General features: G+C 35.3%; 1 protein-coding gene across 1 annotated transcript; it reads right to left on the reverse strand.

Moving 5' to 3' along the window:
- Positions 1-3,711: 3,711 nt before the first annotated feature.
- LOC118201649 (uncharacterized) lies at positions 3,712-16,276 on the reverse strand. The gene is made up of 2 exons (XM_035373789.2): positions 15,498-16,276; positions 3,712-6,390 (listed from the first exon to the last, which is right to left on the reverse strand). The coding sequence occupies exons 1-2, from the start codon at positions 16,188-16,190 to the stop codon at positions 5,734-5,736; spliced, it is 1,350 nt and encodes a 449-aa protein (XP_035229680.1). The 5' UTR covers positions 16,191-16,276; the 3' UTR covers positions 3,712-5,733.
- Positions 16,277-16,704: the final 428 nt, after the last annotated feature.

Below are 16,704 nucleotides of genomic sequence, written 5' to 3' on the forward strand. Positions count from 1 at the left end.
GGCTCCCAAAAGTGTTCGTACACTTATGATTTTCATTTAAATAGGGATCTATCCATTAATTAAAAGTAAACTTTCTGAATGAGATTTTAATAATAAGATCTATAATCTATTCGTAACAAAATTAAATGAAATATTTTTAAAATATAGCGAAACTTTATTTTAAAGAAATTAATAATCAAAAAAGGATAAATATTTTATCTCACAAAAGTCTTCGTACACTGAAATATTTTTGGATAAAATCAAAATTAGAATTATCGTTTGCCGCTTTTTTTAATTTTTGCATTGTGGTGGCATTTAAAAAATCGTTTGCTTTAATTTTTTATTGTTTACTTCATAATATTCTATTTATTATTGAAAAATGGGTTGCAGTGGTAAAGAAATTACAAACAGCATTCGAAAATTGATAATTTTGCACCATAGTAGTGGTAAATCAATTCGAAATATCGCTAAATTAGTTAATTTATCCCATTCTACAGTGAAGTATGTGATAAAACGCTTTAAAGAAGAAAACCGGATTGAAAACAAGGTAAGAAATGGTCGATCGAGAAAGTTAACTAAACGTGATGAGAGATTTATTATTAGAAAATTTGTGAAAAACCCACCTTTGAGTACTGTAAAAGTTTCTGCAGAATTTAATGCAAAGTTTTCTACTTCAATTTCATCTTAAACTGTTCGACGAGTTCTCAGAGAAGCTGGATTACATGAGCGTTCCGCCCGTAAAAATTTTTTTATTAGTGAGAAAAACAGAAAGCTTAGGCTTTCATTCGCAAAATCAATGATAAATACACCCGAAACGTACTGGAAATGAAACGTACTGGAAACGTCGAGTAACTGTATGGAGAAGAAAAATGAGGAATTTCATTCTAAGAACTTAGTTGGAACAGTTAAGCATGGGGTGGAAGTGTTTTTGTGTGGGGGCGCATGGCAGCATCAGTAATTTGGTATTTATTGATGGCATAATGAATCATTCTCTTTATTTAAATATTTTAAGAGACAATTTAAGATTATCAGCCCAAAATTTGGGTATTGGAAACAACTTTATTTTTAATCATAATATAATGGAGACAATTTTGTCTCGTCAGCAGAGCAAGATAAAAACCGTTTCGTGCCCTGAAATTTTAACAATAAAACATTTTGTACCTTTTGAATGTACAGTTTTGTTTGAGGGCGCATCAAAAGTCAGAATAACCTCGTCCATGCTTTCTCTTTGTGCAAGTTCACAATTTTCTCGTTTTCGTGCATTTATAACGAATCGATGAAATTCAATAATTTTTTCTTCATATTCGTTTGGCATCTTTTGCGATATTTTTGTTTTAGTTCGCATACATAGCTGATTTCTCTTCGTGCATCTTGAACACCGTAATGTTGATCCAGTAAAATCGTCAATCTATCAGTCGCTTTCGATTTCGTTTGATCAATAATAATTTTTGTAAAGACTCAAAGTGCTGCTTTTCAGTGGTCTAAAATCCATGTATTTAGTTCTGCCTCAAGTTCAGGCCAGTTCCCCCCTTCGTAAGTTATGTTTACTGTGTTTTTTTTTTTTTTTTAATCCTCTTCTTAATTCCGCCATGATCTTATCATTTTCTCAGTTGGGGGTAGCCAGGAAATGCCTCCCTGCAGCCCTGCTTCCATGTTTCTTAGCATACGCAATCACACGTAGCTTGTATGCTATGTTATAGCAATACCGACGTTGTTTTTGAACCATAACTTGCCAACAAATTTAAGAAATTTGAATAGTAGAAATTTCACACTAAAAAGTCGGTCACAAAAATTGGAAAGATTAAACGAGCCAATCTGTGATCGTCGATGACAGCGCATGCGCATTAACGGAACTCTACGTAACTGCAATATTCCCACACTCCACAAGGAAACAAGGAAAAAAAAATCACATAACGCCGAATAGAGGAAATTTCTAGAAATAAATGTAATCAAAAACTGAGTATCGACGTATAAGATGCACAACCGACAAATAAGATGCACCCCATTTTCCAGACCTATTTTTAAAGAAAAAATTGCGGTAATACGGTAATTTACCATATGATAAGTAATCTATCATACATCTTGTTTCTTTGCTTCTATTCCTCGCAATTTCTATTTTGGCATGTGTAAATACTGCAAGAACGCAAAATTTAAACTTTTTGAAGCTGACTAAAATACATGACATCCGGAATTTAAAGGAATAAAGATTTTCCCTTTTATCTGTCTTTCAAATAAAAGAGGATGGACGATGCGAACCTTAATGTATTACTGTCGATGAAAATCATTTCATTCCAGAGTCTTGGCTGTTTTACTGGATGATGTTAAATTTGTCCTGAATATAGACAACGGTTCATATTTTCATTTAAAGTTTTAGTAAGAGATAACGTCTATGTCTTATTCTTTCCACCAAACTGCAATCCATTATTCGGCTAATGGATATCGAAGTGCTGCGCACGTTGAAATGTATATATGAAATCTTTTTGAAGGGTCACAAAAACCATTAAAGAATTTTTGAAATATTAAAATGTGGAAAAGTGATAATATAATAAATAAAGCTGATATCGTAGAGCTATTTGGCTATTTCGAAGCAGGAGAGATGAAAATTGAGCAGTGCCCTCGCCGGGATTCGAACCACGGACCTCTAGAATATGAGCCGAGCGTGCTGACCTTTACACTACGAAGCCATGCTAAAAAGGCGAGAGAAATACCTTATAATATAACAGAAACTTTTCATTGTTATAACAATGCTCCAATCATTAGCCAGCTAACGGAAGGCGAAATCTGTTGTATGATTTTGAAGTCAGAAAATAACGTTACCGATGGTAAAGAAACTGAGAAAGAAGTTGAGGTGAATGAAAAGATTTCGATTGGCAATCTGGTAAGAATTTTCGACACGGAAATTACAGAACTCGAACACGGAATGAATGTGTGACCTTTGCAAACAAACAATAAATTATGTCTGTTTATAAAATTAAATTAACACGAAAAGCTAAACAGCTTAATATTGAAAAATATATTTAATAAAACAAGCAAATAAATATTTTGCCCTCAGCGACTGGTGGGTAGGAAGACATTTAGAGCAAATTACTTTCAAGGTTTCAGCGATGTCTGTACTGTGCATTGCAGTAAATACCTGTGCGTATACTATTATTTCGCAGTTACACAAAGTTACTACAAGCACTCACTGTTGCATTTTTTTTAATTAGAGTTTAGTTTAGAAAAATACTCATTTTGTTTATTAAAGATCATGTCGCAGTTATACTGTAGAGACATTAGGTTATTTTAAAGTAGGAGACATGAAAAATGTGCAGTGCCCTCGCTGGGACTCGAACTACGGACCTCTTGAATAGCCACTGAGCGTGTTGTCCTCTACACCACGAAGACATGCTAGGATGGCGGGAGAAATACCTTATAATAAGAGTGCATATAATAGTGGATGTTCTGGCATATAATCCAGAAGGTAATGATGCGATGGTTGTATATGGATAAAAATAACTTGCTTAACATTAAATGTTCCTCACAGATTAAAAATTCAAATGATAATTCAGATTTTGTACTGTAATACTTCATCGCATTGAATTAATATTGCATAGTTTTCATAGACTAAGAGCTACTGGGCGCATTGGTGGTATATTCGTCAAAATAGTAAAATTTGTTTCAAAAAGTGACCCAATAAATAGCTGTAAAATAAATTGTAGAAAGCGAAATAATTATTTAAACAGATAGTCGAACTTATGCAGCTAGTTATATATTTATTTACATGAATATTTAAAAATACATAAATTAGAAAACTGCATATAAATATACTTAATTTTTTGTTTAATAAAATTTGGTATGGTATAATATTTTCCATTTCGTACATTCATGACAATTAATTGCCATTTAGACATTCAAGCACACATTATTTACGTATAAACTCTTCCTATTTCTAACAATGTTACGGCTGCCGATAATGTAAAACTTAAAAAAAAAAAAAAATTATAACGAAAGTTTGAAAAGAAATCTTCTCAACCAGCGAAAACCACTAAATAATATTTGATGAAAGACTAAGCACGTAGATTATCTAAAAGCTTCTAGAACTTGAAGGTTTAACTCATGTCAGAAATATGATACCGAATTCATTACCAGTTTACTTTTAACGAAGTTATTTTTTAAAGTGGATTTTCTTTGGCGGATAAGCTACTTAGCTTCCCCATAGAAATAGCCGTTTATCTGTTAGTATAAGTATAAGTACTTTTCATACAAAGTGGAAAATTGGTTTTAAGCAATTTGTGTGAAACAGCTCGTACAATGAAAGACAGGGTTCGTGAGCGGTCCTTACAAGTGCTTATAAGTCCTTATATTTGAAAATAAAATATAAAGGCCCTTATAGGTGCTTACTTTTTCTTTAAAGCCCTTATTTTTTTGTTTTTAGTGCTTATTTTTTGCTTTTAGTGCTTTTTTTTAATGAAAGCGCATTTTCCCCCCCGTACCAAAGCCGAAACTAAATAAACAACTTTTCTTCCTTATATGCAACGTTAAATGGTGAATCATACACCTGGAAATTGCTTTCCCCCCCCTTTCTCTGCATTAACGTAACCTATGGTACGCGCGAGTAACCGAATAGTCAAATAATTTTTTTTTTTTTTTTTTTTTCCCCCAATACATTATACAGTACGGAAGTTGGGAGGTTCTTCCCTTTCTCCGAAAAATCTCTAATATTGAAGCAGCGGACTTTTTTTTTTTGTCACTGTCCAATCTGGATTGAATAGAACTAAAAGTTTTTGCGGTCTACCCAACAGTAAAGATTGATTCTATTCCGGAAATTTAACGCAATCTGTTGAAAATTAGAATCAGAAACACCCCAGATTAGTAAGTCTCTTTCTTTTCCTTTATTTAGTTCTTTATTCTCCGAATACCGGCAGCTGTTGATTCCAGTAGCGTAATATCATGTGTGGAAGAATTACGCCGCACGTATTGCGCAATAACGTTTGCGGTATTTTGCAGAGATAATTAATTTTGATGTTCAGTCCGAGATTTGTTTAATAACACTTAAAAGAGTTTTACTGTGCTTTCTAAGCAGAATATTTCTCAGTTCCGTTGGTCTGTTTTTATATGATGCACATATCGAAATGTCAAAATCATTTATTTAGCCGAGAAATCTAAAGAACGGTTACAATATCCCCCACTCCTCTTTTTCCAGTTACTATCCGGAATATTCGGCAATTTCCAAGTATGCGGGTTAGTTAAGCTTTTACTGTTAAAGGATGACTGCATGAAGCATTTTCTCGTCTTCTGATTTCAGAAATGTGCCTCTTTTTTACTTAAATTACTTTGCTTGGAATATATGTTAAGGAAAAACTGTTATGCAATGAAAATTTAGAAAATGTTCAGAATTTTAATTTATGTTAAATTATTTAAATATTAATATGAGTGGAAAAATGTACTTATTATTAGGTGCCAAACGAATACAATTAATATGGCTTTTTATTATTTATTTTCTATATTTTGAACTGAAATTTCAATGCTCATTCTCTTAATAAATATTGCATTGCTCATATTTTAAATTACAAGTCTAATTTTTCTTTTAAGGTTATGCAGTTGTATATAATGTAATTAGACAGGTGCTTATTTTTTCTTTAAAATGTGCTTATAGGTGCTTATTTTTTTAACTAAAATGTGGCTACGAACCCTGGAATGGCTAACATCTTTTTTTTACCTACATAACAGCATGATGGTATTTCGTTTTATTTTGCTTTCCTCAAAATACTGCAGCTAAAATTCCTCATAGGTAGAATCTTTGGATTTTTTCCTCTTTTGTTTGCTCGGCGTATCTATCAACGGTTGCAAAAATATACGCTTAATTTTTGGTTTTGTTAAGAAATATGCTCCATTTTCAAAATCATCTTCCACCTTGTGTTTGCTTTCTTCAACGTTGCAATCCATGTAATCCCCAAACATCTTCTGAACTTTACAATCAAGCGCCTTTAACTTTTCAGCATTTAAACTCACAGTTCTATTTCTTTTTTGCATCCTTGCCTGATGTACGTCTTGTCTTTCTGAACTAAGTCTCATACGAGCTGTTACCTTTTCTTGCTTGTCCAATTTTCTCTGGTTTGCATCACTTTCACTAAGGCGTCTTTGAGCTGGTTTACTTGCTGCTGGAATTGGTTGAGATTCTTTGCACCAAGCGCTTACAGTGCATGTGCAAGAATAGGAACACATACTTAAGCCTAAATCCTTCGAGTAAAGTTCGATATTCCTTTTGATGGCATCCCAAGGTAGAATATGCAGTTCGCGCTCATGTGGCCCATAAACTTCATTCACGTTTTGAAACATGTGAGCGCTGACATTCATAGCTTTGTAGTGTGAAGATAGAGGCTCATCAATGAATAAAAGCAAAGCACCGATTTTCATGCTGTCAAAGATTCTCTGGAAAGAAAAAAGAAGACATCAGTTTTAAATTTCAGAAACAAAATTCAGAAAATAACAAGTAATGAAATTCAGTTAATTCGCAATCGCAATCGCACTACAAAAATAACAGTAGAAATTTTTTTTTTTCTGTTTTTTGGTTCACCTAGAAGGAGAGTTGTTACATTATTATTTATAATAGCAATAAATATTTGTGGTTTGTTAAAAATCCAGAACGTTTTAATGATTGATAGCTGGCATTCTCAGCAAAAAAGAATCCAGCGTTCTTTTAGCAATATTCGAAAGAAAAGTATTGATAAAAATATTTGGTGCAACAGAAATCGATGATACCTGAAGAAAAAGATTTAATTATAAACTTTACTGGAATTATAAGAACCGTAATATTATACAATATATTTAAGATCCGTAAAAAGTTTTTTTTTCTTTTTACATCATAAGAAGCATTGAAAGAGCATTATAAGAAAATCAAAACCTGCTAAAAATTTAACCATAAGCTTGAAAAGATAAAGAGAGTGTTTAGAAGATCCAGACTGGATGAGATGGCTAGAGGAATTGGAAAATCCTACCTTAATAAGAAGTTGCTCTTGTTACGAAAAGAACGTTCTGAAAAATCTTATAGAACTGGAAAAACGCAACCCTCTGAAAACTGTAATGATGCTTTGGATAAGTTCCTTCTTTAGGCTAAGTTTTTCATGTCCTCAAGCCATGTCACATAATTTGAATCTTCCACGCATTTTATTTCCTATTGTCTTACTACAAGAATGTTCTTTTTCTTCAATTTAGAGTTTGAAATAGAATAGAGCTTGCCACTCGAGCTTAATAAAATCTTCGATAATCATACTAAACGCCTCTCATTCCCCAATCAAAATTGCTGAAAATTAACGATAGCTTTTCTTTTTTTTTTTTTTTTTTTGGTCAACCAAATATATTTAACCGAATTAGGCTGAATGTGTTTCGATCAACACTCGCTCAAATTATTTTCTTCCCTACTAAGATTAAATTTGGTTATTTCCAAATTAAGGATGTCATGGTTCATTCCTCTGTTGCACTAGAAATCTCATATGTGAAGTAATTTTCACTCCATGTATTTCTGGATGACTTAAAGATTCATTCGCGCAAGTAACTGTTGTAAGTACTCAATATGTACTTTGTAGTCCTGGCTGATTGATTAGTGGTGCCTGTTGATACATCTTTTCTTCTGGATTCATCTTTCTGTCGAAGTCGTGAATGTCTATAAATGTGTAGTATATTCGCGACATGAGAACTTTCCAAATAACCGAAGAACCGAAAGCTTCCTCGACAGACTGCTGGTAGATAAAAAAGAACAGGGAATCCTTGGAACCATTTCTCATGTCCATCAAAACTGGGAAAACTCAAACTATTTTACCTAGAAGGTTCCAAAGGCCTTGGTAAACCACAAGCGTTATGTTTTTCTTCTCGGCTTTATTAAAGTTCGTGGATGTGTTTGATCTGGATGTGATTCAAAATCAGGAACACTAAAAACAACAACACACGTACCTTACCACAAAATTTAATGTTGTAAGCATTTTACTTTGCAGAAAATTGCAATTCATTTTGTAGAGACATTAAGTATTTTTGGAAGCAGCAAGATGAGAAATAAGCAACGCCTTCCCCGGGAATCGAACCGTGGACCTCTCAATTACGCGCTGAGCGTGCAGACCACTACACCACGAAGGCTCACTAAGAAGGTGGGAGAAATACCTTATAATTTTAGAAATGCAACTGATAATTTTGTTTAAAATAATACGTAACTTAAATGTTTTAAATTTTAAATCTATGTTAAATATATTAAAGTTAAAAAAAATCTATGTTTTACAACATCTGTAAACATTTAATCAGGATTCGAAGCATGAAGTATCCAAAATAAATCGTGCCTTAGCTGATATTCGAAACGGGGTCTTACATATCACAAGTGGGTAATGTTATCCCACTTACATAATCACAAGTCGCATGGGGATTGCTTTAATGCCTTTCCTTTTCTTCCTCTTAAAAGGATGTCTGGGAGAGGCACGAGATCCAGTAGACCAAATATAAGTGATGACCAGTTATCATCCTTCAGAAATTCTAGTTCTGGCATCGCTGAATAGAATTTTTTTCATACTATTTGTAGCCAGGAATCTTAATTCAATTGTGCTGTGTAACGAAAGATTCTAGATCAAATGTCGAATCACTCATAATCCAAAATGAGATGCATGGCCTGGAGGGTTTTCCATAAATTTTAATTAAACTTAATATTTACATATATACAATGTAGGCTAAAATGCCTGAATCGAATATTTAAAGCTCAAAAAGGAAGAACTGAATAGTTCCATCTAAGAATCTAAATCGAATTCTATTGTGTAGTGCATCGAAATCTATCGTCAGCAAGAAGAATATTTTTTCAAGTCACGTGTTCAGAAGGGGAAGGGTTAAGTAAGCCAATAGATGGACTCCTAACGCCATCTCTTGGCGATATCAAAGAATATTCCTTAACACACTCCCCACCTGAACTCTGACAAGAGTTCATCTAACTCAGTTATACATACAATCAAGTACATAAATCACTATTCTATATAAAAATACAAAAAATACTAATTAGTCAAACACTTCAATTCCAAAACAGGTTATACACAACATGTATCAAATATTAAATGTTATAACTAATAAATGAACTAAATTTTAAAAATATTTTCAACTTAGCTAAACAAACTTAACTAACACTATTAAATTGAATCATTAATAGCAAAAAAAGAAAAAAGCATAACTAAATCGTTAAAGTTCAAAATATCTAAAGTTTAAGAGGATATAGATGCTGAACAGTACGTTTTAAAGTCCCATTAGCAGTTTTTAATTCGAATGATCGGACTTCACCATCACGTCCAGGAATAGTTTTTATGATTCTACCAAGTTTCCATAACAGTTTATTTTTATTATCTCCTTCAACTAAAACAATATCTCCTACTTTTAGTTTTGATTGAAGTTTCGGATTCTTCAAGAAATGGGCAGTTCTAAGATCTAATAAATATTGTTGCTTCCATTTACACCACAACTGTTTTAACAGCAATTCTTGATAACACTTTCTTTTTAAAAGCGTTTATCTTGTCGTTTCGCTATCGATGATTCTAGCAAAAGTCAAAGGATACTTCAAATCAGTTTGTCCAATGTTTAGAAAGTGCATTGCAGTCAACGGTTGTGGCTCGTCATTGTCGTTGTAAACGTAACTTAGAGGTCGTGAATTAAGAACTGACTCCACTTCGACAAGTAGTGTAGACATTTCTTCGAAAGTCAACAAAGCTTTTCCTACGATTTTTCTTAAACATTCTTTAACAGATCTAACAAGTCTCTCATAAAACCTTCCCCACCATACAGTAAATCCTTTGAATTATCCCATGCCATACCTAAGACCTTAAATGGGAAATTTTCTCTATTAAAATCTTCAGGATTTTCATCTGGAACGATACCCTGTTTTACCCACACTTCATGTAATTGTATTGAGTTACTATGCCATTTGTGAAGCTGCATGCTTGCTTCCTTAAATATTTGGACCGATTCTAGACTCGTAGTTAATGCTTCGTTGATCGTTGGTTGGCTTCCAATCACATCATCTGTACATATACGTTCTCATTCAAAAAGGAAACCGTTGTAGGATAAAGTTTATTATATTTTTTCAGATGTAGCGGCTAATAGAAATGGACTACTATTTATTACGAATAAAACTCTAGTGAACCTATATATGTCAGGAGAGAAATGGTTTCATCATTAGGGAATTCGGAAAACAGAAACCTGGTTGCGTCTCGATTTTTTTCATGTATGAGAATCTGTAAAAAGGCTTGTTTTATATCTGCGGTAAAGGCTATTGGATTATACCGAAATCTTAACAACAATTCGAATATTTCTGGGTATAAATTTGGCCCAACATGTAGACAGTCATTTAAAGAAATGGATCCTGGGGCATGCGATGATGCATCATAAACAATACGTAATTTACTTGTAGCTCGATCCTCGCGTATAACTTCCCTATGTAATAAGTAAAACACGACATCCTCTTCATTTGAAATTTCTACAACTGGTTCGATAATATTTTGTTTTAACTGATCTCTTAGTACGTTCCTGTATTCGGAAAACAGATTAGGATTTTTTTAAAATCTTTTTAAGTCGATTAAATCGTTGTTCTGCGATTTCCCTATTATTACACAGTCCAGTCACATTAATGTGACCACCACGTACTTTCCACGTCAGAGTTAAATAACCAATCACAGAAGGCAGGTGGCAGCACAGTGCAGTTGAGCGTATATAAAGGGTGTGTGAGGGCTTCGGAAAACATTTCAATCGTTGGCGTAATGCAGAAACGAAGCGATTTATCCGAATTCCAAAAGGGCATGATCATTGGCTTTCGGGCCAAGGGTGGAAGCATTTCCGAAACGGCTGAGTTTGTGAACTGTTCGCGTGCCGCCGTGGTAAAAGTGTACCGTGCATGGCAAAATGGGACTGTCCAAAATCAGCGACGTGGCAAATGTGGTGCACCACGGGCCATAGATGACAGAGGCGAACGACGGTTGCGGAGATGCGTTCGGGCAGATAGACGGGCTACCGTTGAGCAACTGACCACCAAAATGAACCAAGGGGCTACCAAAAGTGTCTCCCAAAGTACTATTCAGCGAACATTGCTGCGTCTGGGCCTCCGAAGCAGACGCCTGGTTCGTGCACCTATGCTGACTGCTGTTCATCGACGGCGAAGGCTAGAATTTGCACGCCAGTACAGCAACTGGACGTCCACTGAGTGGCGACAGGTTGCGTTTTCGGATGAATCGCGTTTTATGCTCCATCGGACAGATGGACGTTGGCGTATAAGGCGTGAAACCTCTGAAAGGAACCACTCTGCAACCATTGCCGGAACGGTCCAAGCTGGAGACGGGAGCATTATGGTCTGGGGAATGTTTTCCTGGCATTCTCTAGGTTCAGTGATCATTGTGGAAGGCACAATGGATCAATACAAGTACGCATCTGTCCTTGCGGACCATGTTCACCCCTACATGCGCATTGTTTTTCCTCAGGATGATGGCATCTTCCAGCAGGACAATGCGAGGTGCCATACAGCTGCCAGTGTACGTGCGTGGTTCGAAGAGCACCAGGATGAGTTTACCGTCCTCCCCTGGCCAGCAAACTCACCTGACTTAAACCCAATCGAGCATCTGTGGGACCATCTCGATCGAGTTGTTCGCGCCATGGATCCTCAACCACGTAATCTAGCGCAGCTGGCCACGGCATTAGAGTCGGCATGGCTCAACATCCCAGAGAACACCTTCAGGGACCTATGTGACTCTCTTCCTGCACGTCTCGCAGCAGTCCGCTCTGCGAAAGGTGGTTATTCTGGCTTTTGACAGATGGTCACATTAATGTGACTGGACTGTGTATTTAGATTTGATGTGTCATGTTTCCAAGGCAATCTAACTTTATAGCGAGAATTTTCATATGTTATATTTGTTTCGAAATATTCGACGACTTCATTTTCAGTTGAATCGAGGTTTTCCCTCCTTATCAATAAATCCTGAGTTTTCCAAGTCCCAAAATTTTGTTATTTGTTTGGAAATCAAATCTTCCCCTACAACTACATTGAAAGTTAAAGAGACATCATCATCACCTTTTCGTCCATGTAGGCACCAGCCGAAAATAGTTTTCACTGCAACAAGATTTTTGCTTAAGTATTTAACGTGTCCCATTACGATGTTAAAATAATAATCTGCACTAATTAGAATGGCAATGGGTTTTTTACAATCGGGAAAATCTGCGAGCATCAAATTTTTTAATTGTCTGTTTTGCTTAATTTCTTCTGATTTAGGAGGAGGAATAACTTTACCGGATATATGATCAGTTACAAATAATTCAACTTCTATTCTAGAATCGGGAGAACTTCTATGTTCTAAAGTTAATTTAACTACGTCATAATTTTTTTGGATGGGTGAGGTATTCCCAAAAGTGTAGACAGACAATTTTTCTTTTCTTATGACTTCGAGGTTTAATCTGTCCGCTAACTCGAGAGCACAAAAACTTTTCATACTTCCACTATCCAAGAGAAGTCTGGCAAACACCTTTTCCTTAGATGTTTTAACTTTTATCGTGCAAGTCTGTAAAAGAATTGTGTTATTTGCACTATGTGAAACGGCCGAAACAATTTCTTCTTTCTGTTCTTTCTGTATCATTTTTCGAAATTGATATACTATCCTTTTTATCACTTGGTGTATTTTAACTAACTTTGTCCTTTAACAGACAAATTGTCTGTTAAAGGACAGACAAATTTTCATTACTACACATTACCATAAAGTAGTCTGAAACTCAAATTGCTTGCAGATTCGTTTTTAACCAAAAATGAAAAGGTTTTTCTTTCAGAAAACAAAATATTTTTAATTTAATTTTATTTACTTTAAAATTAATTTTATTTATTAAAGCATATTTAAACAAAGATAATGATGCCGATAATAATACCAAGATACAATGGCAGAGATAGTAATAAAAAATGACGCAAAACGGAAATATTCTAATTTAGATATACGTTTTGTCTGAAATCTGAAAGTTGGGATTTTCAAGAAATTTCTGTTGGTTAAACTTTGGAATTCAAACGTAATTAATAGCTAAATATTAAATTTCAGACCGATTTTAAAATAATTCTAATATGTTGTAGAGACATTAGGTATTATTAATGAAACAGAAGAGATGAAAAATGAGCAATCGCCTTCACCGGGTATCGAACCACGGACCTCTTGAAATACCGGCCCAGCGTGCAGAACCACTACACCACGAAGGCAAGGCGGAAGAAATACCTAAAATAAACCAATTGCGAAAATTTTCGAAGTAGGATAAAACTTCAGAATAAATGACAACCTATTAACTTCTTTTGATTTATTAAACTTTTCTTTGAACGCATATAGAAAAAATACATATATTGGCATGTAAGTAATTATGTGCGCGCGTGTGTGTATGCAACTTACGTCGTCCACGAAATTCAACGTGACAAGGCGTGCGAGACTGCGCCTGTCGTTGGCAAGAGCTTTGAGTACCATACAGGAGACAGTATGACTTTGCTCAGTTCCACCCCCACCGCCAATTTTGATGTAGAGCAGCGGGGGGGGGAGGCGGATCGTAGGGTTTACTGTCCCTCTTCCCCTACAATTAATCTCTTGAGAGGACTTTTGGCTGGCCGGATATTTAGAGTGCCCCCATGCCGCACAGAAACTATACATTTACAAACATCCGTGTCTTCTCAGGGATTCGAACCCGTGTCCTTCGGTACGACAGTCAGCTTCGCTAACTATATCCCAGTTTGGAGGCGTTTAAATAATTATAAATTTCTTTACTTCTTAGTATTTACAACTTTCAGTTACAACGTTTTATGTCGCTTCCATTTTGGCAAAGTTCGTAACCTTGCGGAAAAACTACTAGAAACTATTTGTATCACAATTTACAGAAGCTCGTCGATCAATCTAAGGTTATTATTACTATTATTACTGTTATTATACTTAAATAATTTTAAGCTGTGCGGAGAAAACTGCTCGCTTATAAATAATGCGCTCCCGAAAAAAGCGAATATTGTTATTGCAAATATTCGTAATTGGAGGTATTTATCTTTTGACAAGTATGAAAAAGGGGAAAGCGCAGAATCACCTACTGTTTCGCGCATGTTTAAAAATTGCACGACCTCGGTATCCCTGTGCATATCGACCTATTTTCACTTAAAAAAACTAATCAGAGAATTGCACAAATTCGGCATTGCGCACTCTCTTGACTTTGTTCATATACGCATCGATACATTTTCACTTAAAAAGGTCAAAGGAAATTGACAAAAATTCTATTCTTCTTACTCTTGTAAAAAGCGCCAAACATAACGCGCCAAATAAGTGGGCGGTTCTGCACTTCACCCAAAGGTTAATCAATTCTGTATTTTAAAATCTTCGAATAAGATTTATTTATATAACAATGTAAATGAATTAGCTCTATTTGTAGATTTTCTGGGGCGTTATTCGTATTCGTTTTTAATAATAATAAAAATAATCTAGGTATCTGCTTAAAGAAAGGATGCCTTCATGGACGACTTTCTAAGAGAACTTATGGACTTCTGAATAAAAAAATGTGAAATTATTATTACATTTTATAAAAAAATTAAATTTTATAAAAAAAAGATTCATATTTAAAATGTCCATTAAAACTAAAAATTCTATTTTTGAAAAGTAAATGCTTTAGAATAGAAATTGGTAATGGAATTTATGTAAGTATAACTAAAGAGATTGTAAAGACATTAGGTACTTTTGAAGCAAGAGTGATGAAAAATGAGCAACGCCTTCCCTGGGAATCGAACCACAGACCTCTGGAATACGCGCCCAGCGTGCAGACCACCACACTACGAAGGCATGCTAAGAAGTCGGGAGAAATACCTTATATACTGCCCCTTTTAAAGGACGACTGGGAGACCCAATCGCCAGATCCTGGTGGTGAAGAATCATCAGTCACCACCTTTTAGTTTGGGCGCCACTGTAGAGACTTTTAGGTATCTTTTTGGAGGCAGGAGAAATGAAAAATGAGCAGCGCTTCGCCGGTACTCGAATCATGGGCCTCTCGAATACGCATCCAGCATGCAAACCCCGTACACCACGAAGGCACGCTAAAAAAGCCGGAGAAATACCTTATATACTCTCCCTTTTAAAGGGGTTTTTAGGGGACCCAATCGCCAAATCCTGGGTGTGGAGAATCATCACCTACCACCCTTTCAGTTCGGACACCACTGTTGAGACTTTAGCTATTTTTGAAGCAGGTGTTACAAAAAATGAGCAACGCATTGGCCAGGAATCGAACCAGGGACCTCTGGAATACGCGCCCAGCGTGCAGACCTCCACACTGCGAAGGCATGCTATATCTTATAAGATGTTATTTGAAATTAGCCAAGAAAGCAAAATTAACTGGCATAAGCTTTGAATCCAAAGGTTGCTATTTTACCTAATTTTAGTTTTTACATTGGCGATATTCTTATTTAATTACAGAAGTACTATTTCAGGTCGCTACAAAATGAACTTTACCCAGTATTCAACTTTTAATCAAGTTCGAAAGTATTCACTTACCTGAATCATTCGATACTTGGCAAGTCCCGACGTCTTTTGGGAAAAAGATGACATCATATAAAACATCGTGAGGACATCAGCTTGACAGATTTCGAGCAAAGCATTGTCTTTCAACGGTTGCGTAAGGTCAGCTTTTAAGAATTGGAAACTCAGTCTCATCTTTTCGGCATCGAAAAACTGTGGCGTTTGCTCTAGCACTTGCATCACATTTTGGGTTGTTATGTTCCAGTTCTCATCATTATCAATAACTGTTATGTGCAATGTTAGTTGCTGTTTACTTTGAAACCAAAACGCTTGATAAACAGCAGTTACTATTTTACTGACAGCTACAGCGTCTGTACCTGGACCTCCGGCCAGACAGCAAACCTTCAACTCTCCTTGACGCAATAGTTGGTCAATTTTGCAAGGATATTGTTTGAATAACTGTAACAAATGATGACCAGCTATGCTAGAAATCAGAGGGGAATGCTTAAACACATAAGCACATCTTTCAACAGCAGTGTTATAAACTGGAACAGCTCTCCATTTGTCAAGAGTTAGTAAACTCCGCTCCAGAGCACGTTTTAACACTGGAACATTCTTTCTCTTTTTTATATTAAATTCTTTACTAATTACTTTGTGGTAAAATCCCAGTAAATGCCAAGCAAAGTCTTCGAGAATATCAACAGGCAGATTTATTTTAAAAAGTTCCATGATCTTTTCCGACTGTTTAAGCTACCATACTTTTTACATATAAACGATTTATTACCTTAGCTCTTCCGCAACACACTCGACAGTATTTATAAATCACTTCGGGTATTTACCTTTGTTCTTAAGGTAACCTGCATTCGAAACCGAAAGTCAGGCCGGGTTTCCAGATTTGGCAGCATTAAAGCCTTTGGCGACAGTTTGTTTCATACCTTGGCGAAAGCAAAGATAAGGGTTATCAGCTTTCTGATTAGTGCTGCTTTCACAATTTTCACTTTAAAGGCACGCGAAATTCGTGATTAAAATGAAAAATGCATTTTAGGGATAATTCATTCACTGAGTGTTTTGGAAATCTGTTTGTGATAATTAGCAATGCTGACAGTCTTATTTTCGATTTTTTCCCCCCTTCGGATAAAAATTCTGATTAATTTTTTTTCTCAGCATTATTAAATTAATCTCAAAACTAAGCATTCTGAATATAAAAATATTTTAAGATTTAGAGCAGTTTCTAACCTGAGAA

Source organism: Stegodyphus dumicola, chromosome 10 (assembly GCF_044657685.1).
Source record: "Stegodyphus dumicola isolate Sdum_Otavi_A_Nest chromosome 10, ASM4465768v1".
Classification (NCBI taxonomy): Eukaryota; Metazoa; Arthropoda; class Arachnida; order Araneae; family Eresidae; genus Stegodyphus; species Stegodyphus dumicola.